Source organism: Equus asinus, chromosome 28 (assembly GCF_041296235.1).
Source record: "Equus asinus isolate D_3611 breed Donkey chromosome 28, EquAss-T2T_v2, whole genome shotgun sequence".
NCBI lineage: Eukaryota > Metazoa > Chordata > Mammalia > Perissodactyla > Equidae > Equus > Equus asinus.
Window position 1 is genome coordinate 38,098,601 of NC_091817.1, and position 27,779 is coordinate 38,126,379.

The 27,779-nt window shown below is 42.1% G+C and overlaps 2 protein-coding genes across 2 annotated transcripts in view; one reads left to right on the top strand and one right to left on the bottom strand.

Moving 5' to 3' along the window:
* Positions 1-1,505: 1,505 nt before the first annotated feature.
* LOC106823439 (ATP-dependent RNA helicase DDX19A) lies at positions 1,506-26,417 on the bottom strand. Its single transcript, XM_014829137.3, has 12 exons — positions 26,136-26,417; positions 23,424-23,472; positions 15,954-16,004; positions 14,734-14,869; positions 12,303-12,395; positions 11,122-11,224; positions 10,609-10,723; positions 6,217-6,394; positions 5,610-5,847; positions 3,705-3,867; positions 3,054-3,245; positions 1,506-2,626 (listed from the first exon to the last, which is right to left on the bottom strand). Exons 1-12 carry the CDS (start codon positions 26,190-26,192, stop codon positions 2,565-2,567), a joined length of 1,437 nt encoding a protein of 478 aa, XP_014684623.1. The 5' UTR covers positions 26,193-26,417; the 3' UTR covers positions 1,506-2,564.
* The window catches only part of AARS1 (alanyl-tRNA synthetase 1), a 57,871-nt gene continuing 56,419 nt past the window's right edge, over positions 26,328-27,779 (top strand). Inside the window, exon 1 of the mRNA XM_070500472.1 lies at positions 26,328-26,449. The gene's annotated coding sequence lies outside the window, so the exon portion shown is untranslated. The remainder of the gene's footprint in view (positions 26,450-27,779) is intronic.

The following is a 27,779-nucleotide window of genomic DNA, read 5'->3' on the forward strand; positions in this document are numbered from 1 at the left end:
AGTGCTCACCACTTTGCATTTTTGCTTCATTGCTAGTCCACAGAAATATTCATCTTGTTTTTGGGTGAGACAGTGTTTTCTGTTTTCTAGTTTTACCTTTTCTGTATCACGGTTGTGTTTCTGGGTCAGAGTGGGCATCAGTTAACTGGAATGCTGGCACACCACAGCTTCCTCCATCTCCCCTCCCTCCCCACTTCCCATGCCCTGCCTGGCTCCTTTAAGGGCACCCACCTCAACCTGCCTCCCCTCCTCCCCTGCCTTTCTGGAACCTTGCGCCCCCTCTGGCCTCCAACCTCTTCTCAGAACCCCTCCCCCACCTCCAGCTGAGGCTTGCCCCTGCCCCCCCCACACCTGCAGTCACTCTCTCAGCACCCGCTTCACCCACACGGACACTCGTTCACTGTCACTCACACCTGCGCCCATCTGGACCCTTGTGTTCTCACGGTTCACTCGGTCTCCGTGACTCTGGCCCACACGCCCTCAGTTCTGCCACCCGCTCACCCTGAGGTAAACGTACTTGCTCACAGCAAAGGAGCAGGGCAAAAAGATGACATTTTAAGACCTACAAGAATTTAGAAAATTTACTGCCCAAGAATTGCTGCTACAGGAAACCTGAGTAAATAATTTATCATACTGGGATGAGGAAAGTTTTTTAGCCATGACGTGAAATCCAGATTTCTTCAAATAAAAATGAAATCTGACTAACATTAAACTTTTGTGTAATATTAAGAAATAACGTTTGTAAAGACAAACTAGGAAAACATCCACCACTCAAGGCAAAGTCTAATTTCTGTAAAATAGGAAGGTGGCTAAAAGTTATTAAAGATTGACAATCCAATTATAAAATGGTGAGACAAGAATGGGCAGCTCCCCAAAAGAGAAAATACAAATATCCAATAAACCAAAAGTTTGCCAAACCTCACTAAATACAAGGCCAAAAAAACATTCTCTTTTTGCTACTCAGACTGTTAAAGTTTTAAAAATTGATAATAGAGAGGGTGGGCAAGCAGGTAAGAAAATAGGTATTTTTGTCTCACTGCAATAACATACATTGGTAAAAACGTTTTGGCAGGCTCAACTGGCAGTATGTTAAAACTGTAAGTGTCCCCTCTCTCTGACCCAACAACTCTGCTTCCAGGAGCATATCCTAGAGCAAGGCTGAGCAGGGTACAGAGATGAGCAAGGACAGTCACTGTGGTGCTGCAGCCAACATAACACAGTGGAAACCTGTGTGCCCATCAGCAGAGGAGCCATGAACTAGCGCTGGGGCAACTACACGCTGGAACGCCACCGCCGTCCAGAGTGAGATAGATCTGGGCATGCTGGACATCGTCAACATGTCCAAGATACTCTATTCGCAATAGTGTGATAGAATGTTCACAGCTCTGTAAAAGAAAAGTGAGCTGATATATGCAAACAGGAGGCAGGATACTGGAATGTTCCCCAAGCTACTAGCTATGGTGATCCCAGAGAGGTGGGGACAGACAGCACTCTCACTTTACATATATAGATACACACGTATTTTTTTAATGAGCATATATTAGTCTAGTAAGCAGAAAAATACAAATAAAAACAAATCATGATTAATTAGTAAAGCACTTCATAATTATTTTAAAATTTCTTAACATAATGAATGATGGGTATAGCTCTAATTTATCCATCCTATGAACAGCATAATCAGAGTTCTCACTTGGTCATAACTCAGCAGAGCGTGACACTCCATGGCTAAGAACCAGCTCACTCGGTCAGGCGTGTCAGATGGCTGATGTCTCCTGGCTGCCATGACTGACTACTGCTGCCTGAGCAGACAGAGCAAGTGCAAGGAGGAGAAGGCCAGCCCGGATCCTCGAAGGATTCACCCACCCTTGCTGCACCAATCTCTCGGAAGGGGCTGGGATTCACCGACGTCTGTGTTTGTCTCCAAGACTGAGGTTTATAAAAGCAGCCAAGATGCTCACTCAGGGAGAAACAGGGATATCCTCTGCCATAGGGAACAGAGGTAAAAGGGATCAGCTGGACCGTCTCTGGACTTTAGGAGAAGGAAGAGGGCTCCGAGGGCAAGAGAAACATTTGTGATAGATTTCAGTGAAGGGACAGAGAAGGGGGGCAGCTCACAGGCCTCTCTGCTGCTGCCGCCCAGGCTCCGTCCATGTGGCGGGGCTCACACCCCCAGTGCCCCTGGGCCTCTCCCGAGCTCTACCTCCACCTCGATCACTTCTGCAGGGGCTGGAAGCTGGGCCCAGCACCCCTAGCCAGAACACAGGCTGGGGACCCTGGGGCCAGCGATTACCAGCAGTAATCAGATTATTGTAAAGTTGGGGAAACCGTGGCTTAAGAAAGGGGGAAAAGGACTAAATTCCCCAAAATGCAAAAATTTCCTCCTACCATCCTCCATCATTTGCACAACTTTTGTCAAGTCCAAATGTAATTTAAAATGAGGTAGGTAGTTTCTCTCCACTCGTGCCTTCGTCTTGGTGGTGACTGTCAAGGCCTGTGTCAGGAAAGCACTAGTCTCCCGTGCGGGGGGAGTGCCCAGGGCAGGCACCAGTGACTGGTGGAGCTTCTCAGTTGGCTATTTTCTCAATTTCATCCAAATCATCTGTGTCCAGTCTTTCTATTTTCTTATCTGGGGGGAAAAAAGAGAATTCAAAGAGAGATCAACATGGGGCTACCATGGAGAGACAGTTAGGAAAGGGACAGCACAGCAGGGAGAGGAAACTCACAGGTGTCTGACCCACCTAGGGACGTGCCCTGCCTCTGGCCACAGCCATCCTTCATTTAACTCCAAAGGCTGCCGGTGCCTGAGCAAGGGACACTGATGGCACAGTCAGAGCCCAGGCCCCTCAGCTGGCCAAGGGGCAACTGTCATTCGAGTCCCTGAGCCCTGACCTCTCCAGGTGTGCTGAGAAAGTCCATGGTGAAGGAAAGGAGGGGAATGTGGATAGGGACACAGGAATCTCTCGGGGCCACATGGAAACCCACCCTTCCCCCTGCCCCTTGGACTTGCCCCTGTAAGGACAGGGCCCTGGCAGGAGACACTCCCAGGGACTCACTAAAATGCTCCTGGATCCTGTTCAGGATGTTCATGCTGTGCTTGCTGTCAACCATGTTCACCGCCAGGCCCCTCTTGCCAAAGCGGCCAGTGCGCCCAATCCGGTGCAGGTAGGTCTCGTTGTCCGGGTTCCCGTCCTTGTCCACAGGAAGGTCAAAGTTGATGACGACAGACACCTGTTCAACATCAATACCTGTGTGAAGGAGAGTTGCAGAGGAGTAAGCACAGGAGACAAAATCATTGTCGCCCAGAGTCAAGCCATGTATACCAACTCTGGGTGGGAGGAGGGCTCTGGGAGGGGCCAGCTCCTGGATTTGGGAACAAGGCAGAACCCAGAGGAAAGAAAGAGAACTCTGGCAGGACCTAACCAAATTATGCAATCAGTAAGAGAGCCTCTGCTAGATAAGGATCTGGAGAGGGTGCCCCAAGAGGAGCAGGCGCCCTTCTAAACCAGGCAGATGCCTCTGTTTCCTTCCACCACGTCGGGACTCCTGGCTTCTGTGAAAGTTCTTATCTGCTGAGGGAGTCCAGTGTCTCCCAGAAAAGAATGTCACCCCTCACCCGTCCTCCCCCAAACCATCTGAGCTTCCCATATCCAAGGGTTTCTCCTGCTACCCGGAGCCTGGCAGACCAGGACACGTTCTCTGCTCACCGCGGGCACACACGTTGGTGGTCACCAGAACCTTCTCTTTGCCCTCTCGGAAGCGCTCAATCACTGCAGCCCTCTGCTCCACCATCATTTCACCACTCAGCAGGGCCACCTGGTGGCCTTCTTTTGAGAGCTCTGCTGCCAGCCAACTAGCTGTTTTGCGGGTCTAGAAGCAATAAAACATTTGAGAAATGAAGTTACTTAAAGAGAGTTGTGTTTTTTTGTTAGTGAGGAAATTTGTCCCTGAGCTAACATCTGTGCCAGTCTTCCTCTCTTTCATATGTGGGATGCTGCCTCATCATGGCTTGATGAGCGGTACATAGGTCCCCGCCCAGGATCCGAACCCATGAACCCCTGGGCCGCCAAAGTGAAGTGTGCGAACTTGACCACTACACCACTGGGCCGGCCCCTAAAGAGAGTAGTTTTGATCTTGAACATTCTACCTGAAACTTTGCAGCTAAGGGTTACATATCCTAAAATTGTTAATCTGATGTGGAGTACCAGGAACTAACAATGTCACCTGGGTAGTAATCTTACAAAAATATTTAACCTGAATATAATCATGAGGGGGAAAAATCAGAGAAATTCCAAAAGACCACTAACTAAGCTGGACTCTTCAAGATGTCCAGAGCATGTCAAGCAAAAACCAAAGGGGGGAAACTGTTCTAGATTAAGGGAGTCTCAAGAGACATGACAACTAAATGCAACAAGCGATCCTGGACTGGCTCTTAGGTTTAACAACAGCAGCCAAAAGCAATAAAGAACAGTGTTGGCACAAGTAGGGAGAGCGGACGATGGAGCGCATATGAGATAATATTATTGTGTCATTGTCAAAGGTGTGATAATGGTTTTGTGGTTATGTAGGAGCAGGTCTCATTCTTAGGAAGCGTTAGGGGTAAACTGTCATGATATCTACAGCGAACTTTAAAATGATTCAGCAAAAACAAAAGGTACAGACCAGTCACACACACAAGCATATGCGTAAGGCAAATTGGCTTAATGTTGATAGTAGGTGAAGGGCATAAAAGTGTTCATTTTGGGGCCGGCCCGGTGGCACAGCAGTTAAGTGCACACGTTCCACTTCAGTGGTCCAGGGTTCGCTGGTTCAGATGCCGGGTATGGACATGGCACCGCTTGGCAAGCCATGCTGTGGTAGGCGTCCCACATATAAAGTAGAGGAAGATGGGCATGGATGCTAGCTCAGGGCCAGTCTTCCTCAGCAAAAAGAGGAGGATTGGCAGCAGTTAGCTCAGGGCTAATCTTCCTAAAAAAAAAAGTATTCATTTTATTTTTTTCACCTTTTCTGTAGGTTTGAAAATTTCAATCCTACAGTTCAATAAAGTTGGAGGGAGATGCCACTCTTAAAAAAATTTTAAAATTACAGAAACAAGTCTTCCAATAACAGAGTATGACTTGTCTTATTCTCACATCCCTAACAGCATTTTGCAGTTTTCTTCAGAGATCTTAATATTTATTCCTAAAAGAAAAGCCTTTTTGCTATTATAAATGAGCTCTATCCTTCCACTTTCTAAGTGTTTGCTATTCGAGACTAGAAAACCACTTATTTTATATTAATTTTATATTCAACTATCTTGTTAAGTTTCTTATTTTTCCTACAAATATCAGTTGATTACCTTGGGTTTCCTAATATTGTATCACCTACAAATAACACAGAGTTCAGGGGGCGCCATGCTTAGGCTATGCACCCCTCAGGATCCCACTGTTACTACCACTTAAGAGGAAACTGTCTCTTACATCTCCACAAACCATTTCCTTTCTGCACAGAGAGGGAACCTGGTCCTCCTTGGTGTTAAGGGGAAGCTGGCTGACAGGGAGGGGACAGGGCACACCCTCCAGGGGAGTTCCTCTCCCAGCAGGCCTGCAGCTGCTGCTGCTGCTGCTACTCACATGGCAGAAGATCATGGCTTGAGCAATGGTGATGGCCCCGTAGAGGTTACACAAGGCCTGGAATTTCTCATCTCTGTTATTGCAAAGGACGTAATACTGCTTGATGGTGTCCAGCGTCTCCTCCTCACGCTTCAGTTTGATAATGTTAGGATCTGGGACCACTTTCTGGGCAAATTTCCACACAGAGTCTTCAAAGGTGGCAGAGAAAAGCAGCATCTGGCAGTTTCTGGGCAGCATCCTGCAAGGAAAGGCCCAGGTATGTGGCATGACCCTGAGTTTTTTACTGGAAGGAACTAAAGCAGAGCTTCCCCAGGCTTGGATGGTCTACATGCCCAGAAAGGTGGTAAAGTTGGGGAGGAGAAGTGCAGGGAGGAGGCAGGAGCAGGGATGGGGGTGCTGGTAGATTCCCTAAATCTCATTCCTCAAGCCATGGTCAGTGCTGACATGGCAATGGCTCATCAAATAAATGATCCTGAAGGTTCCGACACAAAGAACCCAGCAGGGGAGAGAAGAGGAGTTGGATACAGCAGGAGAAGACACACAGAACACAAAGATTTTACTTGCAGATCAAGAGGCCGAGAAGTTCCTCCTGCCTCAGAGTTCCTACCTCTGGATGCGGATGCTCTGATCTTGGTGGCCCTGAGTAGCTATCATCACGTCAGCCTCATCCAGAACGAACACTTTGATCTTCTTGGGGTCAATGAACTTGAGCTTGGCGCACCAGTCCAGAACGGTCCCAGGGGTGCCAATGACAATGTGCTCACTGATCTTCTGACCTCTTTCCACTGTGGAGACAAGATGTTTTCTGTGGGTACTTCCATGGCAAAGCCAGCTCTGGAAATCAAAGCTGTGCCTATCCTTCCAGGGTTAGAACAAATTAACTCCAGATTGCAAAACACATTGAGTGTTATCCTAACGTCTTGGATTCTTCTGCTATAAAGTGGGCATGATACCTATCTCACTGCATTGTGGCCAGGATTAAGTCCTACACAGTGAACCCTCAATGTGCATTAGTTTCCTTTTCCTATTTTCTCTTATAATTCAACCTCATCCAACCCTTTCTCTTTATCATTACTCTTATTCTTTTTTTTGAGGAAGATTAGCCCTAAGCTAACATCTTCTGCCAATCCTCCTCTTTTTGCTGAGGAAGACTGGCCCTGAGCGAACATCCGTGCCCATCTTCCTCTACTTTATATGTGGGACGCCTACCACAGCATAGCTTGCCAAGCGGTGCCATGTCCACACCCGGGATCTGAGCCAGCAAACCCCGGGCTACCGAAGTGGAATGTGCAAACTTAACCGCTGCACCACCAGGCTGGCCCCCATTACTCTTATTCTTTTCATACCATCAATTCACTCACGGTTCACTGATTTCCTTCTAAATTGGTAGTTCTGAATTCCAAGATCCTCGCCCAATGATTTTTTGCTTTGTTATCTGGTATCTAGATATTCTAATTGTGCAGACAGTCTTCCTAAGTATGAATTCTCTTTGATTTAAAAAACACCACATTACTCTCAAACTATAGCTGGTAGTGATACCAGCCCTGATATTGGTTTCCCTTCATTAAACCCAGCATATATGGCGTTAAAACCAAAGCACCCATTCCCTGCTTACTCCCTGACTTCCTTGCTCCAGAGACCACTATCCTCCATGGAGACAAATGGCCAAGTACAAGCACCTGGATTCGTTATCTCCTCCCCACAAAGAGATACAGGCTGGTGGGAAAGCTGCTGACCAGCAAGGTCATGGGCTCTCTCCTCTCTGCAAGTGTCTCAAGGCCAAAGAAAGGCTGGTGGGAAAGCTCCGACCAGCAAGGCCATATGCTCCCCTTCCCCTACCTAAAACCCCAAATAAAAACCCTTCCTTTTAGCGTTTCACGGAGTTTGGGATTTCAGCATTAGCTCTCCTTTCTCCTTGCTCGGTGCTGTGCAGTAATAAAATTCCTACTTTCTTCCACTACACCCAGTGTTAGAGATTGGCTTGCCATGCAACAGGTGAGCGAACTCACTTCAGGTTCAAGATCAGTAGGAGTTGAAACTGATACAACCATCTATCAAAATTACTAATGCATTCAGCCTTTGACCAAAACTTCCACTATTAGGGATTAATCATGTAGGTATAGTAATATGTGTAAAATAACATATATGCAAGGATATGTATGTATTAAAAGGTAACTAATTAGCAAAATATGATATACCCAATGAATGACATCAATAAAAGTAGAAAACTGTTTAGGAACTGATAAAGAACAATCTCCAAAATACATTGTTAAATGTGGGGGAAAAAGCTGCAGAGCAGTTTATATACGAAAAGGGGCAAAAAGGAATACATATATGTACATTTTTGTGGGCATGTACATACACATTATGTATTCACACACACACACACATTATTCCTTGCCTGTAGTCACAGAGAAGATCTCTAGTAGAATACATGAGAAACTGGTTAGTACTGGATGCCTTTAGGAAAGAGAACTAGGTGGTTGGGGGGCATGGGAGAAAGAAAAGTTTCTACCATATATCCTTTTCAATCGTGAGCCATGTGAATGTCTTAACTATTTTAAAAATAAATAAAATTTAAAATTTGAGGAGAAAGGGCCTTTTGTTAGGAATCCATCAAGTATCCTTTGGAAAAGTTTTAAATTAACTCTTAAAACTACTGTGGTTCCCTTGGGGCCAGCCCCATGGCCGAGTGGTTAAGTTCGCGCGCCTTGCTTTGGCGGCCCAGGGTTTTGCTGGTTTGAATCCTGGGTGCAGACATGGCACCATTCATCAAGCCATGCTGAGACGGCATCCCACATGCCACAACTAGAAGGACCCACAACTAAAAATACACAACTATGTACTGGGGGGCTTTGGGGAGAAAAAGGAAAAATAAAATCTTAAAAAAAAAAAATACGGTGGTTCCCAATGCCCACTGCCTATCAATCAAAACTGAACCTTTTTAAAAAATGATATAGTAAATGTAGTTAATATATTAATCCTTCACACACAGTGAAGTCCTATGTTATTACAGAACAATCTAGAGAAGATATACGTTGTCACAAGATTCTGGTACACTTCACTTAAGTGTACCCATCAATTTGAGATGTCAAATACACACACGCAAAATTACCCAATCTACTAATTTGTGGATAAAGTACTTTTGCTGCATGCTGAAGCACAATGGTTTTCTCCAGGAAAACCTCTTTTGTGATTGTGTGGCGAGCTGAAGTAGCCATTTTGGTTTGTTGACTGACAAATTATAGATATTCAAGTCAGGAATTTGACACACACTTTCTTGAAAATGAGCAAAGAAAGCCTCTCTCTTAATGAAAACAACCAACTGTATTTGCTGCCATGACAACATTTAAGCTTTCAAGAGAAAATTAGAATTGTGGAAAACTTGTATGTGCCACTGTAAGTTTGCGAGTTTCTTGATGTGTATAAACTCCTCCAGCGAGTCTGGTTGTGATACTAATGCATGCAATTTAAAATTTTTGTACAACAAAACGTGTCAACATTTGGAAGATCAGTATAACTCAGATGATATTTTCCAAATGACCAAGGCATGATGTTAAAAAATCATTCTTGGGCAAAAGATGCATTCAAAATGCAAGCGAGACCAAGGAATTTTAATCTAACAGTACAAAAAGCTCATAATATGATTTCAGATACCACATTACAACTAACTTTTTTTTTTTTTAAAGATTTTATTTTTCCTTTTTCTCCCCAAAGCCCCCCTGGTACATAGTTGTGTATTTTCAGTTGTGGCATGTGGGATGCCACCTCAGCATGGCTTGATGAGTGGTGCCATGTCCGCGCCCAGGATTCGAACCAGCGAAATCCTGGGCCCCCGAGGCAGAGCACGCAAACTTAACCACTCGGCCAGGGGGCCGGCCCCTACAACTAACTTTTAAGTAATTACTACTCACTAAATTTTGGTGTAGTATCAAAGAAAGAACATCTAAAATTATCTGAAAGGCTAGATTCTCTCCATGTTCTTCAAAGAGAACATCTCACAATGGATTAAATACATGAGCAGATATGAGAAAGATTTGCAAAAATGTAAAAAAAAGTCATTCTCACTTTCCTTTTTGTTTTAGAAATATAGTTATTTTTCATAAAATGTAGTATTTATAAGAACACATAATGGATCTATTACTGTTGTTTTTAAGTGAATAAATAAGTATTTTAAAGATTTCTCAGTTTTACCTTCTTATATGGCAAATATTGACAGATATAACCCATAAAAACAAAAACACTTTGGGGTCCACAATAACGTTTAAGAGTCATAAGAGAATGCCTAGACCAGAAAGTTTGAGAACTGCCGCTCTAGGCAACTATGCACTGCTAGGTCAAAGAGACCTCTCTCTTCAGTTTTTCTAGGCAATGCCAAACTGTTCCCAAGAGTGACTGGACAAACACACACACTCCTCGCCAGGAGTGGGTGAGCATTCTGGGCGTTCCACGTCTTTACCAACACTTGGTATTGCCAGACTTCATTTCTGCCCATCTGAGAGGTATGGTGTGGTTTCCATTTACATTGCCCTGATGACTGATGAGGCTCATCGTCTTTTCATGTTTACTGGCCATCTGAGTTCCTTCTTTTGTGAGGCGCCTGTTCACCTGGGCCTCTTTTGTCCATTTTCTGATTAGACTGATTACTTTTCTCTTATTGTAGTTTTATGTATTCTGATAACTTTCTAATGACCTATGTTCTCATGAATCATTTAAAACCCGCCCCTCCTCCCCATTTTGACCCATATTCTTTACATTACATTCTGCAGTACACAGGGAAGAAAGACTTGGTGGAAAGATTTCTGATTTTGATAAGACCAGGTGAACTGAACATGCTTTTAGTTTACTTAAAATATTTAAATATATTTGCTAAAAGCAATGAAGTTGGCCTCGAGGTCAGACTGAACCAGAAAGCTGAATATCATCATCACATCTTCAAAATTCAAACACCCAACCACCCTCACTGCTCAGTTCTTAGGTCTCAAGCCTTCATACTCACATTTATTGCCTCGAACAGCATAAGCAAGCTTTAGTTCCGGATGAAATTTGCCCATCTGCTCAATCACTTTTCCTGTCTGAAGCGCCAGCTCATACGTTGGGGAGAGGCACAGACACTGACAGGGAGATCATAAAGGGTGAGTTCAAGAGAGCCTTTCAGCAATAGACAACAGGCTCTAAAGGAACAAGGACGTTGGTGTCATCACCACTTGAACAGTGCAGGGAACCACCTCCTCTTCCACCAGGCCCACCTTTCAGTTGTACAGTGAAGCCTTCAGTAGGGAGCCCTAGCTGGGTGGATGTCTTCAGAAGCCTCTATTTAAGGCTGTTGCTGCTTCTGACTGAATTCCACCCAGGTCAGGGCCTGTTGCACTAACCTACTCTCCTGAGCTGCAGTTGGAGGCATGAGAAACGTTCAGATCCCTCCAAGGGCACCCTCGTTAATCCCCCACCAGATGGCACTGCCTTTCCCAGGGCACACTAGCCAGGGCCCCCAGGATCCCCCAGTCCTCACCTGGGGGTACCTCTCTGCTGGCTGCACTCGGCTGAGCATGGCCAGGACGAAGGCAGCTGTTTTACCAGTACCAGACTGAGACTGGGCAATGAGGTTCTGTGGGCTGGATCAAGGAAGAGAGATGAAAATAATATTGGTTAAACACAATCAAGTGTCCAAATGTTCTTTCTGGCTGACAGCAATATAGATTTTCCCCCTTTATGCTTCTAGTATCCAGGTTTTCTGCATTGAGCACAATGATAAATTTTTCATATGTCATTAAAACACTGCTCAAATATTAAGGAAAATAATCCTTGTTTCAGATGGGTTCACACCAAGAAATCCTCATTCTAGACTCTAGCATAGCTAGAGTGCCCTAGTTTTGTAACCCAAGGGCCCCCTGGAAATTAAGACTGCAGAGCAAGATCTGTGCCCAGACAAATCCCCGAGGACATTTTCTGCTGAGCCATAATGAGTCCCCAGGACTCGGCTCCTTCTGTGTGTTCCCTTTTCCCATCTTTAAGGAAAATGCAAGATACCAAGTTAGATGCTTCAGACGGAACTTTCACATTTTACTTTATGTAACCCATTGCCATAGAAATAGGTGACATTTTTGTCATTAAAAAAGAAAAATAATAATAGAGTTGAACAAAAAAAGTTGCTACCTAAAGTATGATACCATTTATCTGAAGTTTAAAAATACATAAACTACTCTTTAGATTCTTAGGGACACAGAGATATGTAGTAAAAGTATAAAGAAACGTGAGAGAATGATGACCTATTTCAGGATGAAGCTTATTTTGGTGGGGGAGGGGGATGTAAAAGGAAAGGGGTACACAGCGGCTTCAACTGTCAACTAGATTAATGATGGCTTATTTCTTGGCAGGATGGGGTCACAGATGTTCTTGGTATTGCTCTTGACATCTTTTTACAGGTCTCAAAAATTTCAAAATAATTTTTAAAACCTCAATTTTTAAAATTGCATAGAATAATAGCACTAACTTTATCAGTTTTTATTGTTAAGTGGGAAAGGCAGAAACTGTACCAAATTCCATCTGACTCTCTTGGCACTTGCCCAGGCTGTTCCCTTGAAGAAACATGTTGCCCCAAATGGCCCATCTTGTTCTCAGGAACACTACAGCTGTTGCTGGAAGACGTTAAACTAAATTCAGAAGAGATGCACCCCGGGTCTGCATACTCACGGCTCAGCGAGCATCATGGGTAACGCATTCTCCTGTATCTTGGATGGACGGTTGAAGCCCATGGCATAGACTCCCTGGAGAAGCTGTGGTTTCCTAGGAGGCCAGGGAGAGAGAGGATGGATTCCTAGCTGTTGAAATTGTTTTAAAGGCTTAGAATTTTATCTTTCCCTATATGTAGCAGAGAATGATGCTTCCTATCTCTATCAGACACATTTTCTATGCCTTAAAAAACACTATCTAAAACTAAACCAAACCATCACTTTCCCCACTAAATCTTACTCTGCAACTATTACACAATTCATAAAATACAAACTAGATTCCTTTCTTGGAGAAATTCATGCTTCAGCAGACTCACAAATATGGTTGGCCTTGGATGACAACTGTTCCCTGGATACTGCAAGCATGGTATTTATTAATTCATAGTATAAATCACAGAAGACATGTCTAAAAACAAACACTGCTTGTATAGTGCTAGAATACAGAAGTCCCTTTAGAGAATGGGATTTCAGTTTTAATTTCTCAGTGCAGATGTTAAATTGAACCACAATCATTTTGTGTTCCATTGCCCTTCCAAAGTCAGCTTTGCAAAAACTAGGGACAATCAAGAGGTAAAACTGATTCAGCCAGTTTCTAGGAGCTGATCAATAGTAAATAGGTAAAGGATTCAGTTAACATACTGAGCTTTACAAATGCTCAGATTTACTTATTATGTCTAGTCAAAATAGACTTTAAAAGCACCAGCTCCTTACTTAAGCAGCTATGCAACAAACAGCAATTAAAGTTGCTCTTCCATTGCATTTACAGTAAGTTCTCTGCTACCTCTAGGTTGATAGGATGTTTAACAAAAATCTCACACCAGACTGCTTCTAAAGAAAAGTCAAACCAAGTCAAGACTTCTGTTCTCTAAGCCTTTCTTGGAGTTTAACAGGCTCTCTAAAAGGCAAATTATTCTGGTATATGTTGGTTCTCAGACACGAAGAACTTTGAAACCCTAACCTTTGGTGTCTTCTGTTGGGAAGAAAAGGCTGTGAAGCTCAGCAGATTCTGATTTGGTTGCCAAAGAAACAAAGTCACTACCAAATGAGGATTCAAGTGATCCAAGAACTTTCAATGGCTCATTATTTTTCTTTAATTTTGCAGATTAATTCAACTATTTTAAGTACAAAACAGACCAAGTACATCAGGTGACCTAGGTTTCACTCTGTTTCCTTTGGCTGCCAACAGCTAAATCAGAGACAACCTGCCTTTTCAAAGAGGACCATTCATCACTGGTTGACCTGAGAGCTCACGTCCTTTCAACAAAAGGAATTTTAAAAAACCATGGATACTCGGAAAAGCAAACTACCAGTTCAGGAAACAACAGAGCACATCCAGCTGCCCTGAACAGTTTATAAACAGAAGCAGAGACAACAGATTTGTGAAATGAAGCTCTTGACAGAGGAAATACACATAGAAAAGTATAATTTCCTAAAATGATTAAAAAAAAAGGCCACACCTTAAAAAACTTGTACTTAGCTATTACTTCATTAACCACCTGATTTGCTTCTAGTTAGCTGTCGTATTTTAAGTGTTTCTTTCTCTGAAGCAGTGGTAATAGTCGGCAGGAGTGTGGCCACTATTTGCCCACAGGGGGCATACTATAGATTTGCTGAACAAAGGCAAAGAATCCATTTATGCCACCACGTTCCTATTCACCAGCTACTTCTGTCTGATTTGGGTGCTGGCAGGCAGCAAGAACAGTAGTTATGGTGGGTGTTACTCATCTCACCCAGCACAGTGGCACGTCCATAAACCAATGATCCGTAAATATCTCTTTACTTATTGAACCAAACCAAAAACGCGATGTGACTTTTCATAATTCCCTGCCTTTAAAATAACAGCACATTAGAAGTCATTCTTACAGCACAATGCCATAAATGTGCTCCCTTAAGGCTCAATTCTGGGTTATGGATTTTTTTTTTTAATTCTGGAACGCTGAAGGTTGCTTTCCACTGTAGGTTCCGGGAATCCTGTATGGGCTCTCTGACAGATTTTATAAAAGCAGATAGACTGTTCTTAAGACCGTAAACCCTGGAGTCTAACAAAAGGGCTTACCTAATAAGAAATGTTCCTGACATCCAGAAATCACCTGTCAGCCAATATTTTATTGAAAGTTCTAAGAGCATAAAAGAAAAAAGACTTTCAGCTATGATGAATAAATTTGTGGCATTTAAAAATCCCTACCAAGAAGAGACCTGGGTAGCCAAGAGATTACAGTGGGAGGGAGACCATCACTGTAAACTTTTTCACACTCCTTGACTTTTGAATCATGTGAATTATTTAGTTAAAGAAGCAAATATACTATGATTTTTAAGAATAAAAGTAAAATTCCCAAGAATTTCTGAGATGGTAAGTTTTATAAAGGAGGGGCTGGCAAGGAACCAATACTCACAGCCGAAGCTCCTCAAAGGACTTCACTGAGTAGAGGGGGGAGTTTGGATCCCGTTGGAGCACTTCCACCTGGTTTGTGTTATCGACAAGGTTGCTTCTGATCAGCTTGTTGAGTAAGGACTGGGCAGCTCTGTCCTCTGTCAGGAAGAAAGCAGTAGATTTTCTTCAAACTCATGTGGCAAACCCCACCCTCATGAAACCTCTCTCTCCCTGTCTCTGTACCAGCACCTGAGCAGCCAATCAAAGCTGGAGAAAACCACGATCACACTGCCTGACACAGAGACTAGCAGGTCTCAGTTTAAATGCTCGACCACTAGACTTAAGTGGACTGAGCTGCCCAGAGAGTCTTTATGTTTCTACACTGCACTCATTCACTCTCCATCTCCTCAGACCTCCATCTATACATTCTCTTCTCTCCTCAAACTTCTAATTCCTCCACATTCTCACTCACCTGAGGTCCCTGCTACTAACCTCACCGGGAAGTAAAAGTAATCAGAAGTACTTGCACACACTGCCATGACATACCCACACACTCACCTGCATCCGTGCCCATATTCTCCACCTTCCCTCCTGCAGTTACGGATGAGCAGCCTGTGCTCCTCAGACTAACCCTTCATTTGTACAACAGGTCCCACCCTTCTTGCCTGCATGGATATTTCTCCGGGCACTGACTCTCTCTTATATTATCAGTTTCCCCCTCCACTGGGTCATTCCCACCAGCATGTGAACACATTTTAACATCTCTCATCATAAATCTTCCTCCTTTACCCCACATCCTCATCCAGTTATTGTCCCATTTCTCTGCTCCTCCTTAGGAAACATTCCCTAAAAAGGCTGTCTATACTCATCATCTCACCTTCCTCTCCTCCCCTTCTGTCGATGTACACTGAATACGTTAACCTACCCTCCTTGACCTCAACAGTCCTTGTCAAGCTCACCAGTGACTTCTAAACCAATAAATCAACTGAACAGTCAATTTTTAGTTCTTCTCTTCATCAGGTTATTAGCTATATTTGACTCCCTACTTTTGAAACACTCCCTTCTGGCTTCTGGGACACCACTCTCTTGGTCCTCCTTTCATCTCACTGGCTGCTTCTTCTACCTCCTTTGCTGACTCCTCTTCATCTCCTCAATCTTCTAACTCAGAGTGCCTCTGGCTCCAGAAAGGCAGTCTTGGGTCATACACTGTCTCTTGCTACAGGGTTTCAAAGAGCAGTTTACCTTTCTCTTCGTCATCTGTTTTCTCTGCAGTAGCACTGGTTTTGATAACACCTATGCAAGAAAACAGTTGTTATAATCAGAAAGGCAAATAAACCCACCCAAAAGGTGGGACAATGTAAATACTAAACCTTATTTAAGTGATCAAAGTGTAAACAGTTGGCATTTCTTTATGTTCAATGGATTTTTACTTCCAGGAAGTTTTTAAGTGCCAAAGAAAATTTCAAATTTTTAGAAATTTTCTTTTCACTGATGTCAAAGTGATCAGAATATGTCACCTCTGATTTACTTATCCTAATATAGAATGCTAATAATATTAGCAAATGTAATTAGACATGAGAAAGAAAATAAAAGTATTAAAAATTAAAAGGAAGAGGTAAAACGATCACTTTTTGTAGAATATGATTGTAAACTTGCAGGACTAAGTATCAACTTAAAAATGACTACAAAATAAGATATCTCAATAAAAAATAAAAGAGCTAGGTACAAAGTAAATAAACAGAAATCAGTAGCTTTCGTAAATACAAAAATGACATAAATGAAAAGATCCTATTTATAATAGCAACTAAAAAGATAAAATACTGCACCTAGAAATAAAGTTAAAAAATATGTGAGACTTACATGAAGAGAAACTGAAATACTCTTAAAATAATGCAAAGAGCTTTAGCTAAAAGGCAATAAATTAAAATGGAGCTCTAAGATATTCAATTAACCCAAAAGAAAGAAGGAAAAGAGAGGCAGAGAAATAAAACATGAGGGGACAAACAGAAAACAAATGATAAAATTGCTAACCTAAACCCAACCACATCAATAATGACATTAAATGTAAACAGATAAAAGACTCCAATTAAAACACAAGAGATTATTAGAATAGATAAGAAAAGCAAGATCCAACTGTCAGCTATCTATAAGAGGCACAATTTAAATATAAAGACAGTGGGGCCAGGCCCCATGGCCAAGTGGCTAAGTGCGCGTGCTCTACTTCGGCGGCCCAGGGTTTTGCCAGTTCAAATCCTGGGTGCAGACATGGCACCACTCCTCAGGCTAGGCTGTGGCGGCGTCCCACATGCCACAACTAGAAGGACCCACAACTAAAATATACAACTATGTACTGGGAGGATTTGGGGAGAAAAAGCAGAAAAAAAAGATTAAAAAAATAAATAAATATAAAGACATAGATTAGTTGAAAATCAATGGGTGGAAAGAGCTATATCATGCAACCAGTAAGCATAAGAAGGCTAAAGTGGCTCTGATAATGCAGGATTCAAGACAAAAAGCATCACCAGAGATAAAGGGGGATATTTCTAATAAAAGAGTCCCTTCATCAGGAAGACATAAATGTGCATACACCTGACAACAGATCTGCAAAACACAGGAGGCCAAAACTGACAGAATTAAAGGGAGAAATAGACTATTCCACAACTGTAGCTGGAAATTTTAATACCTCTCTTTCAACAACTGAAAAAACTAGACCAAACAACAAAAAACAATCAAGACACAGAAGATCTGACAACACTATCAACTACATTGGCCTGATAGACTTTATAGGACACTATACCCAATAACTGGAGAATATGTATTCATAACACCTGGTAATTGGGGAAAGTCAAATACTGTATGATCTCACTCATAAGTAGAAGATAAAAACAAGAACAGGGGCCAGCCCGGTGGTACGGCGGTTAAGTGTGCACATTCCACTTTGGCGGCCTGGGGTTCGCCAGTTCAGATCCTGGGTACGGACATGGCACTACTTGGCAAGCCATGCTGTGGTAGGTGTCCCCATATAAAGCTGAGGAAGACGGGCACGGATGTTAGTTCAGGGCCAGTTTTCCTCAGCAAAAAAAGAGGAGGATTGGCAGCAGATGTTAGCTGAGGGCTAATCTTCCTCAAAAAAAAAAAGAAAACAACAACAACAAACACACACATAGATACAGAGATTAGATTGGTGGTTACCAGAAAGCAAGGGGGGGAGAGAGGAGAGCAAAAGGGGGTGACTGGGCACATGTGTCTGGTGATGGATGGTAATTAGTCTCTAGGTGGTAAACATGATGTAATCTACACAGAAAGTGAAATATAACGATGTACACCTGAAATTTATATAACGTTATAAACCAGGGTTAAAAAAAAGAGAAGAATACCTGGCAATTAACCCCAAACCCTGCCTTCTTTTGGATTAATCACCAAGATAGGTCATATGCTGGGACACAAAAGAGGACTTAAAAATTTAAATGGGTTGAGTGATGGTTCAACATCCGCAAGTCAATCAACGTGATACACTACATCAAGAAAATGAAAAACAAAAACCACATGATCATCTCAATAGATGCAGAGAAAGCATTCGACAAGATCCAACACCCATTTATGATAAAAACCCTCAATAAAATGTGTATAGAAGGAAAGTACCTCAACATAATAAAGGCCATATATGACAGACCCACAGCCAACATCATACTCAATGGACAAAAACTGAAAGCCATCCCTCTGAGGACAGGAACAAGACAAGGGTGCCCACTTTCACCACTCCTATTCAACATAGTACTGGAGGTGCTGGCCAGAGCAATTCGGCAGGAAAAAGAAATAAAAGGAATCCAAATAGGTAACGAAGAAGTAAAACTCTCGTTGTTTGCAGACGACATGATCTTATATATAGAAAACCCCAAAGAATCCACAGAAAAACTATTAGAAATAATCAACAACTACAGCAAAGTAGCAGGGTATAAAATTAACGTGCATAAATCAGTAGCATTTCTATACACTAACAATGAACTAACAGAAAAAGAACTCAAGAACTCAATCCCATTCACAATCGCAACGAAAAGAATAAAATACCTTGGGATAAACTTAACCAAGGAAGTGAAGGATCTATACAATGAAAACTACAAGACTTTCTTGAAAGAAATTGACGATGACATAAAGAGATGGAAAGACATTCCTTGCACATGGATTGGAAGAATAAACATAGTTAAAATGTCCATACTACCTAAAGCAATATACAGATTCAATGCTATCCCAATCAGAATCCCAAGAACATTCTTCACAGAAATTGAACAAACAATCCTAAAATTCATATGGGGCAACAAAAGACCGCGAATTGCTAAAGCAATCCTGAGCAAGAAAAACAAAGCCGGCGGAATCACAATCCCCGATTTCAAAACATACTACAAAGCTACAGTGATCAAAACAGCATGGTACTGGTACAAAAACAGGTCCACAGATCAATGGAACAGAATTGAAAGCCCAGAGATAAAACCACACATCTATGGACAGCTAATCTTCGACAAAGGAGCAGAGGGCCTACAATGGAGAAAAGAAAGTCTCTTCAACAAATGGTGCTGGGAAAACTGGACAGCTACATGCAAAAGATTGAAAATTGACCATTCTTTTTCACCACACACCAAAATAAACTCAAAATGGATCAAAGACCTAAAGATTAGGCCTGAGACAATAAGTCTTTTGGAAGAGAATATAGGCAGTACACTCTTTGACATCAGTTTCAAAAGAATCTTTTCGGACACTGTAACTCCTCAGTTGAGGGAAACAATAGAAAGAATAAACAAATGGGACTTCATCAGACTAAAGACCTTCTTCAAGGCAAGGGAAAACAGGATTGAAACAAAAAAAAAGCTCACTAATTGGGAAAAAATATTTACAAGCCACTTATCTGACAAAGGGTTAATCTCCATAATATACAAAGAACTCACACGGCTTAACAACAAAAAAACAAACAACCCAATCAAAAAATGGGCAGAGGACATGAACAGACATTTCTCAAAAGAAGATATGAATATGGCCAATAGACACATGAAAAGATGTTCATCATGGCTAATCATCAGGGAAATGCAAATCAAAACTACACTAAGATAACACCTTACACCCATTAGATTGGCAAAAACATCCAAAACCAAGAGCGACAAATGTTGGAGAGGTTGTGGAGAAAAAGGAACCCTCATACACTGTTGGTGGGAATGCAAACTGGTACAGCCACTATGGAAAACAGTATGGAGATTTCTCAAAAAGTTAAAAATAGAAATACCCTATGACCCAGCCGTCCCATTACTGGGTATCTATCCTAAGAACCTGAAATCAGAAATCCCAAGAGTCCCTTGCACCCCTATGTTCATCGCAGCATTATTTACAATAGCCAAGATGTGGAACCAACCTACATGCCCAGAAACTGATGATTGGATAAAGAAGATATGGTATATATACACAATGGAATACTACTCAGCCATAAAAAAGACAAAATTGGCCCATTCGCAGCAACATGGATGGACCTCGAGGGTATTATGTTAAGCGAAATAAGCCAGTCAGAGAAAGACGAACTCTGTATGACTCCACTCATAGGTGGAAGTTAATATATTGACAAGGAGATCTGATCGGTGGTTACCAGGGAAAAGGGGGGGTGGGGGGAGGGCACAAAGGGGGAAGTGGTGTACCCACAACATGACTAACAATAATGTACAACTGAAATCTCACAAGGTTGTAATCTATCATAACATTAATAAAAAAAAAAAAATTAAAATCCTCCTCACTCCCAAAAAAAAAAAACCATTTTAAATGGGTTGAAATAATTCAGTATATGCTTTCTGATCAAAATGGAGTTAAATTAGGAATTAATAAGATATCTAGAAAAACCTCGGATATTTGGAAATTACACCACATACTTCTAAATAATCCATGGGCCAATGAAGAAACCACAAGGGAAAACAGAAACACACCAGAGAAGACAACTTGGATCCATATCTCTCAAATTACATCAGGACAAATTCTATTTTTTTATTTTTACTTTTTTTGAGGAAAATCAGCTCTAAGCTAACTACTGCCAATCCTCCTCTTTTTTGCTGAGGAAGACTGGCCCTGAGCTAGCATCCATGCCCATCTTCCTCTACTTTATAAGTGGGATGCCTACCACAGCATGGCCTTTGCCAAGTGGTGCCATGTCTCCACTCAGGATCAGAACCAGCAAACCCCGGGCCGCTGAGAAGTGGAATGTGCACACTTAACCACTGCGCCACCAGGCCAGCCCCCAGGACAAAGTCTAAAAGGATCGAAGACTGAAATATCAAAACTGACTCAAATTCCAGAAACAATAATGTAAAAGACCAATACATTTGACTATATAAAAAATGTTTACAGAACAAAAATACACAAGAAACAAAGTTGAGTCAAAAGACAAAATTGGGGGCCAGCCCCGTGGTATAGTGGTTAAATTCGGTGCACACTGCTTCGGCAGCCCAGGTTCACAGGTTTGGATCCCAGGTGCGAACCTACACCACCCGTCATTCACGCTGTGGTAGCAACCCACATACAAAATAGAGGAAGACTGGTACAGAGTTAGCTCAGGGACAGTCTTCCTCAAGCCAAAAAAAAAAAAAGGAAGATTGGCAATATGTGTTAGCTCAGAGTGAATCTTCCTCACCAACAGAAAAAAAAGACAAAACTGGCAGAAGTATTAGCAACTTACATCACTGGTGAAGGGTTAATCTTAAAATATGAAGTTCTTCATATTTAGAAAACCAAAAAAAGCCAGCCCTGATGACCTAGTGGTTAAAGTTCAGCGCTCTCACCACTTCAGGAGCCCAGGTTCATTTCCTGGTCATGGAGCCACACCACCCATCTGTCAGTTGCCATGCTGTGGCAGCAGCTCACACAGAAGAACTAGAAAGACTTCAAACTAGGATATACAACCATGCACTGGGGCTTTGGGAAGGAAAAAAAAAAGACAGAAAGCCCAACAGAAAAATGGGCAAATGATTCAATTCATGAAAAGGAAATACAAATTCTTTTAAACTTATGAAAATATTCAGTCTTACTCATGAAACACAAATTAAAATGTATCATGCTGATCCACCATTTTTTACCTACCAGATCAGCAAAATTCTAAGTTTTTGACTAAAAATTGTGTAGTGAGGCTGTAGGGAAACAGACACTGTTGTGTTTTACTGATAGCAATATAAGCTGGCATAACATTTATGGAGTGTACCTTGAAAATACTGATAAAAATTGCAAATGTATATACCTTTGACCAAGCAAATCCATCTTGGGGGAATTTATCCTAAAACAAATTTGGATACATGTAAAAAGAATTAAGTTCATGGTTATATCATGAAGCACTGTTTATAACCGCGAAAGAATGTGACCAACCAAAGTATCTATCAACAGATGACTAGTTAAATAAAATATGGTGCACCAGGGGCCGGCCTGGTGGCTAGTGGTGAAGTCTGTGAGCTCTGCTTTGGCGGCCTGGGGTTCACAAGTTCAGATCCCGGGTGTGGACCTAGCACCACTTATCAGGCCACGCTGTGGCGGCGTCCCACGTAAAACAGAGGAAGACTGGCACAGATGTTAGCTCAGGGCCAGACTTACTCACACACAAACACACACACACACACACAGACACACAAAATGTATCAACACAATGTAATACTATGCAGATATAAAATAGAGTGAGGAAACTCCATGTACTGTTACAGAAAGCTTGCCAAGCTATGTTGTTCAATGAAAAAAAGTAAGTATATTGTGTATACTATGCCATATTTTGGTTAAAAAAAAAGAGAGAAAAATCTGTATTTGCTTTGTAAAAAAAAACTTTGAAAGAATATTAAAAATCCAAATCCAATAACAGTGGTTACTTATGGGATAGGGTGATGCTATGGGTTGAACTGTGTCCCCTCAAAATTCATATGTTGAAGTCCTAACCCCTAGTACCTCAGAATGTGACCTTATTTTGACATAGGGTCATTGGAGATGTAACTAGTGAAGATGAGGTCATTAATACGTTATGATTGAAGTCCTCATAAAAAGGGGAAATTTGGATACAGATATGCACAAAGGGAGAAGGCCATGTGAAGATGAAAGCAGAGACTGGGGTGATGCTTCCACAAGCCAAGGAATGCCAAAGATTGCCAGCGAACCACCGGAAGTTAGGGAGAGGCGCGGAATAGATTCTTCCTCACAGCCCTCAGAAGGAACCAACCCTGCTGACACCTTGATCTCAAACTTGTGGCCTCCAGAACTGTGAGACAGTAAACTTCTATTGTTTAAACCCTGCAGGCAGTGAGACTTTGTTACGGCAGCCCTAGTAAACCAATATAGCTGGAGAGTAGGAACTGGGTACATGGTGGTCCAGGATGGAAAGGAAGCCTTTCACCTGTTTATACTTTTTGAGTTTTGAACCCAGATTAATCTTTCAAAAAATTAAATTAAGGAATTTTAAAGAAACATTATCAAGTGAATAGTGACAGTACAATCCAACAGTGACTCTTGATTTTCAGGAGTCAGAGGCTAAATAAAATCTGTAAAACGAACATAGCCCCTTCAGTAATGAAACCAAATTTACTGGCTCTCAAATCCAGTGCTGACATTTGCCAAACATTATACTAAATGAAAGCTGCTTTTCACACTGCAGCTCTGAGTGTAAAGCAGAAGTGCACATGTAGCTTGTATCCAGATTGCAGTTACTAAGTGACTCACCATTGGTATCTGCTTTCACTTTCTCTTCTTTGATCTGCAAATTACCCATCTGAATGGGAATAAAAGGAAACACTTGAGAGCAGAGCCACATGACAACCCAATATCATAAATTTATTAAGCTAATGTACACAAGTCTATATGGTAAAATAAAAAAGGGGGGAGCGTGATCATCAACTATTAGGCAGCAATGTTTTAAAATATTTATTTGCACCAGCCTCCTGATAAGCAGCATGCTTAGAACCAGATACCAAGTATATTTAGGTCTGTATATGTGATATTCATATCACAGCTAGATTAGGGTCATAGGTTTAAACAGATTTGAAACCAATTCTCAGTAACTGTCTTTTAGTGAAGATCGATGCTAAACACTAGATTTTAAACTCCAGACTGCCAGAACCATATCCTTTATAATACTTTTTGATTTATTTGTGGATAATTGCCAGTTTTATATCTCTGACTTGATTCTTCTCCTAAACTCCAGGGCCACATTTCCAAATGCCTGCCGGGTACTGTGCAGAAGAGTTAACACAGCAGGCCTGATTGCTCTCCTTAGGAAAGCCAGCCTGCAAGGTTGGCCCTTGGCTGGCACCTGGGAACTTAGATTTTGGGAGGGTTCCCACCATTCCCAGAACTGCTGAGGAGTTCACTTATGCCTAAACTGTTTGTAAAAACATGTGGTTTATGCTAAAACCTGCTTTCCTTCTGGGAGTCTGGAATTTTTATACATGCGAGGCAGAGGATGACTATGTAACAGGCCCCCAATAAAAATCCTGAGCACCGAGTCTCCAGTGAGCTTCCCTTCTCTAACAACAGTTCACATGTATTGTTACAATCTGTTACTGGAGGAATGGAGCACAAATGAAGTGCAGTGTGTGACTCCACCAGGAGAAGAATCTCGGAAGCTTGTGCCTGGCTTCCTCTGGACTTTGCTCCATGTGCCTTTTCTTTTTGCTAATTTTGCTTTGAATCTTTTCGTTGTAGTAAATCATAGCTGTGAGTACAACTATATGGTGAGTCGTGTCAGTCCTCCTAGGAAATCATCAAACCTGACACCTCTTGGGGACTCCCAACACAGGTACTTACTAAGATATCCCCCTGACCTCAAATTCAGAACAGCCAAACCTGAACTCACCATCCTCCATATCAAATCTGCCCTTCCTCCTACTTGCCTAGTCCTGTTATTAGCACTTTATTAATACTACCTGTGAGATCTAGGATGAAAACAGTAATCTTTGCCTTTATCTCCCTTCTCTCCTTTTGTCTAAATTCTTGCCCATTATACCTCCACGATTATCTCTTGAATCCATGCCCTCATTTTCACTTCCACCGCCCAACATAGGCCCTCTATCTCTGCACTATTAGAGTAACTTCCACACTCACGTCCTTTCCATCAAACATCACTCCTTCTAAAATAATCTGTTCTCTACAGTCCGATAACTCTAATCAGATCGAATCTTGTCAGTATCCTTCTTAAAAATCCCCAAACTGATTAACCGCTTTAGGTTCTTAGTTAAGGTCCAAAGTACACTCCCTATGATATTTTCTATACTGCCCCTATTACAACCCAATAACTTTAAGCTGCAGCAAAAATGAGTTCTGATTCCTGTTCTCTAGGCAAGTCTAGCACTTTTGTGCATTCTCTTCTAAAATGCCTTTCACTTCCATCTCTATCTTAAATGACTCGTTCTCTAATATCTAGCTTGAATGTAAACTTCTTCACAAAAAATTTCCCTACTCATAAATGTCCTTTCCCTGCTCAGAGCTCATTTATCACATTATTCTTACCATTTTCAGAGTACTTCTCATATTCTAGTCTTTCTACCTTGACTGTAAAGGTTTTTCTTGTCCTCTACTGGATTTAGCCCATTTCAAGTATCTGCTGACAAACTGATCATCTTCCCAAAGCCATAAAGGGTGACTGAAGAAGAAGTGAAACTTAGACATTAAAAAGTTATATAAGACTTCAGACTACAAGAAAATCTATATTCTTTTTTTTTCTGCTTTATCTCCCCAACCCCCCACCCCCGTACACAGTTGTATATCTTAGTTGTATGTCCTTCTAGTTGTGGGAAATCTATATTCTTAAAAATCAATACTCCATTATCACTGAATAAACCTAAAATTAGATATAAGAACAGAAAGCCACAGTTTACACTAAAAACCCTCTTCCAGTCAAACGGATCTTCATTAATCAAGGAAAAAGCAGTCTAAGAATCTAAATGTCAAATGAAACAACTGTTTCAATGAAAGAATTTGTAGTGTCTCCCGCCAACATTTGCAGTAGACTGAAACACTACATCTAAACCTGAATCTACTATTCTGCAATGAGCTACAAATCGCCAACCATATTAAGCATGATCTAAAATATGTTAAAAATAAGTGTAGCACAGAATTATCCAAAAAACATGAAAAAGAGAATCAGAATCTAAATTTGCCTGTCCTTCAATCCCACTGAGAAGGAGGGGCAATTCAAGACGGCATGCATAGGGGACCAGAGAAGAAAAGTCTTTAACCGGCCGAGACGAAAAGATAAGGCTCCATAATGGCCTGTTTAGCTCTAGGCGCAAAGCGGGGCTGAGCGATTCCCCGCGGCAAACCTTAGGGCCATATGAACCACGGGCCTGCCCAGCCCGGGGAGCTCCCTGGAATCGAGGCAGTGTCGGCGTGGGCCCCCCTACTGCGTTCTCCCAGCCTGGAGCTGAAGCCACTGACCGACTTGACAGCCGCTTCCTGCTCGTCCACTGCGAGGGCCCAAGAGTCGGTGGCCATGGTCCCAGGAAAGGAAGGCCAACTCGCGAAAGAAATGCACCGCACACCGCGCCGACAGCGACCCCGGGATCGCCGCAGGCGCGAGAACACCACTCACGCGGGCCGGAAGCGGCGGTGCGCGAAAGTGATGTCATTTCCCGCCCGGCGCGAGACATCACCGTTCCGCGCCTCGCCGGGCCTGTTCCTGGCCTCGCTGCATTCGTTCGTGTGTCCAGCCGCGTCTTCCTCCGGCGCAGCCTCGTCGTTCCTTAAAATCCGTAAGTTCTACGACGTGAAACTCTTAGCCGTCACTTCATTGCCTTAGTTCACACTGAAGTAACCCAGGTTTTATTTTTACACCTACCACGTCTCATATTAAATGTATAAGTCCCTCTGAACTGTAAAGCTTTACACAAAGGAAAGTCCCATGAGAATACTGTACGATGCCAGTTTCTCCTGTTAAGGCGATAGCATGTGAGACAACAAAAACCAAAACGAAACCAAGAGCCCTTAAACCCCCATAGTCCCGCCACTCCAAAAAACAAACTAAACGAAACCACACACAAGAGCATTTTCCTTTTCTGGGTCCTTGCATTCTCTGTCCGTGTGCATCATAGCACGGATATTTTACATAGTCCTAGACAAAGATACATGCAACTTTAAATGTGACTTTTTATTATATAGCTATTTTAATAGAAATTTAATGGCTTCAATTGAATATAATTATTCAATTATAATAGTCAAGCTTATATCACGTAAATTACCCAACTCTCCTACCCTTCCCCCCTTGGGGCTATAGGTTGTTTCCTATGTTTTATCATTAATTGATAACATTTCAGTGAACATCTCCACACCATGAAAAAGCATCTTGCTTGCTTCCAGTTTACTTTTTGTCCCTCCCCACTAGAACACGAACTCTTCAAACAAGAGCAAAGATCTTGTCTTAGTCACAGATGATTGGTGAACCTAGAAAAGTTCATGGCACATACTAGACTTGCAAAAAATATCTTTTAATGTATGGATGAATAGACTAATATGGATTTTAGTTCAAAATGTGTTACTCTAGGACACATTTCTAATCATCGCAGCATTGATGTCAAAATGTATGAATGACTTGAACACTTTACAAAAGGATAAATAGTCTAAACACATAAAAAGGAGCTCAGAATCATTAGTTATTAAGGAAATGCAAATCAAAGTGACAATGAAATACAACTACACAGTGCTAGAATAGCTAAAATTAAAGATTGACCTACTGTGTGTTGGTAAGAATGTGGAATGTTAACCAAAAAAATATTCAATGACACTTGTTAAAGATGGTAAGGAAGACTTTATTCAGGACCATCAAGATAGGATAGAGATTACTGCAATGGGATTTTTCAGTAGGGGAGAGAGATTGGGCTCAACTCCAAATACTACATGAGCAAGTGGGAATTTATAGCCAAGGAGAAGGGTTAAAGGGTAGTCAGTGGATGGAAAATTACTAAGAGGAAACATCACAGATAAGGGGAGTTCTGGCCAACCCGATCCAACAGGATTCTTGCTGAAGACAGGCCAGGGAGATCAGACATCACCTGGGGGATGGTGGCAGATGAAGTACCCGATCAG

Bases quoted from the DNA above. Each gene is read 5' to 3' on its own strand.
- LOC106823439 (XM_014829137.3), bottom strand. From the start codon at position 26,192: ATGGCCACCGACTCTTGGGCCCTCGCAGTGGACGAGCAGGAAGCGGCT. The intron at 14,870-15,953 runs GTAAACTGCTCT...TCTTCCTGACAG, and splicing joins AACAGATGACGAAGAGAAAG to AGGACAGAGCTGCCCAGTCC. The intron at 3,246-3,704 runs GTGAGCAGAGAA...TCCTTCACACAG, and splicing joins CACCAACGTGTGTGCCCGCG to GTATTGATGTTGAACAGGTG.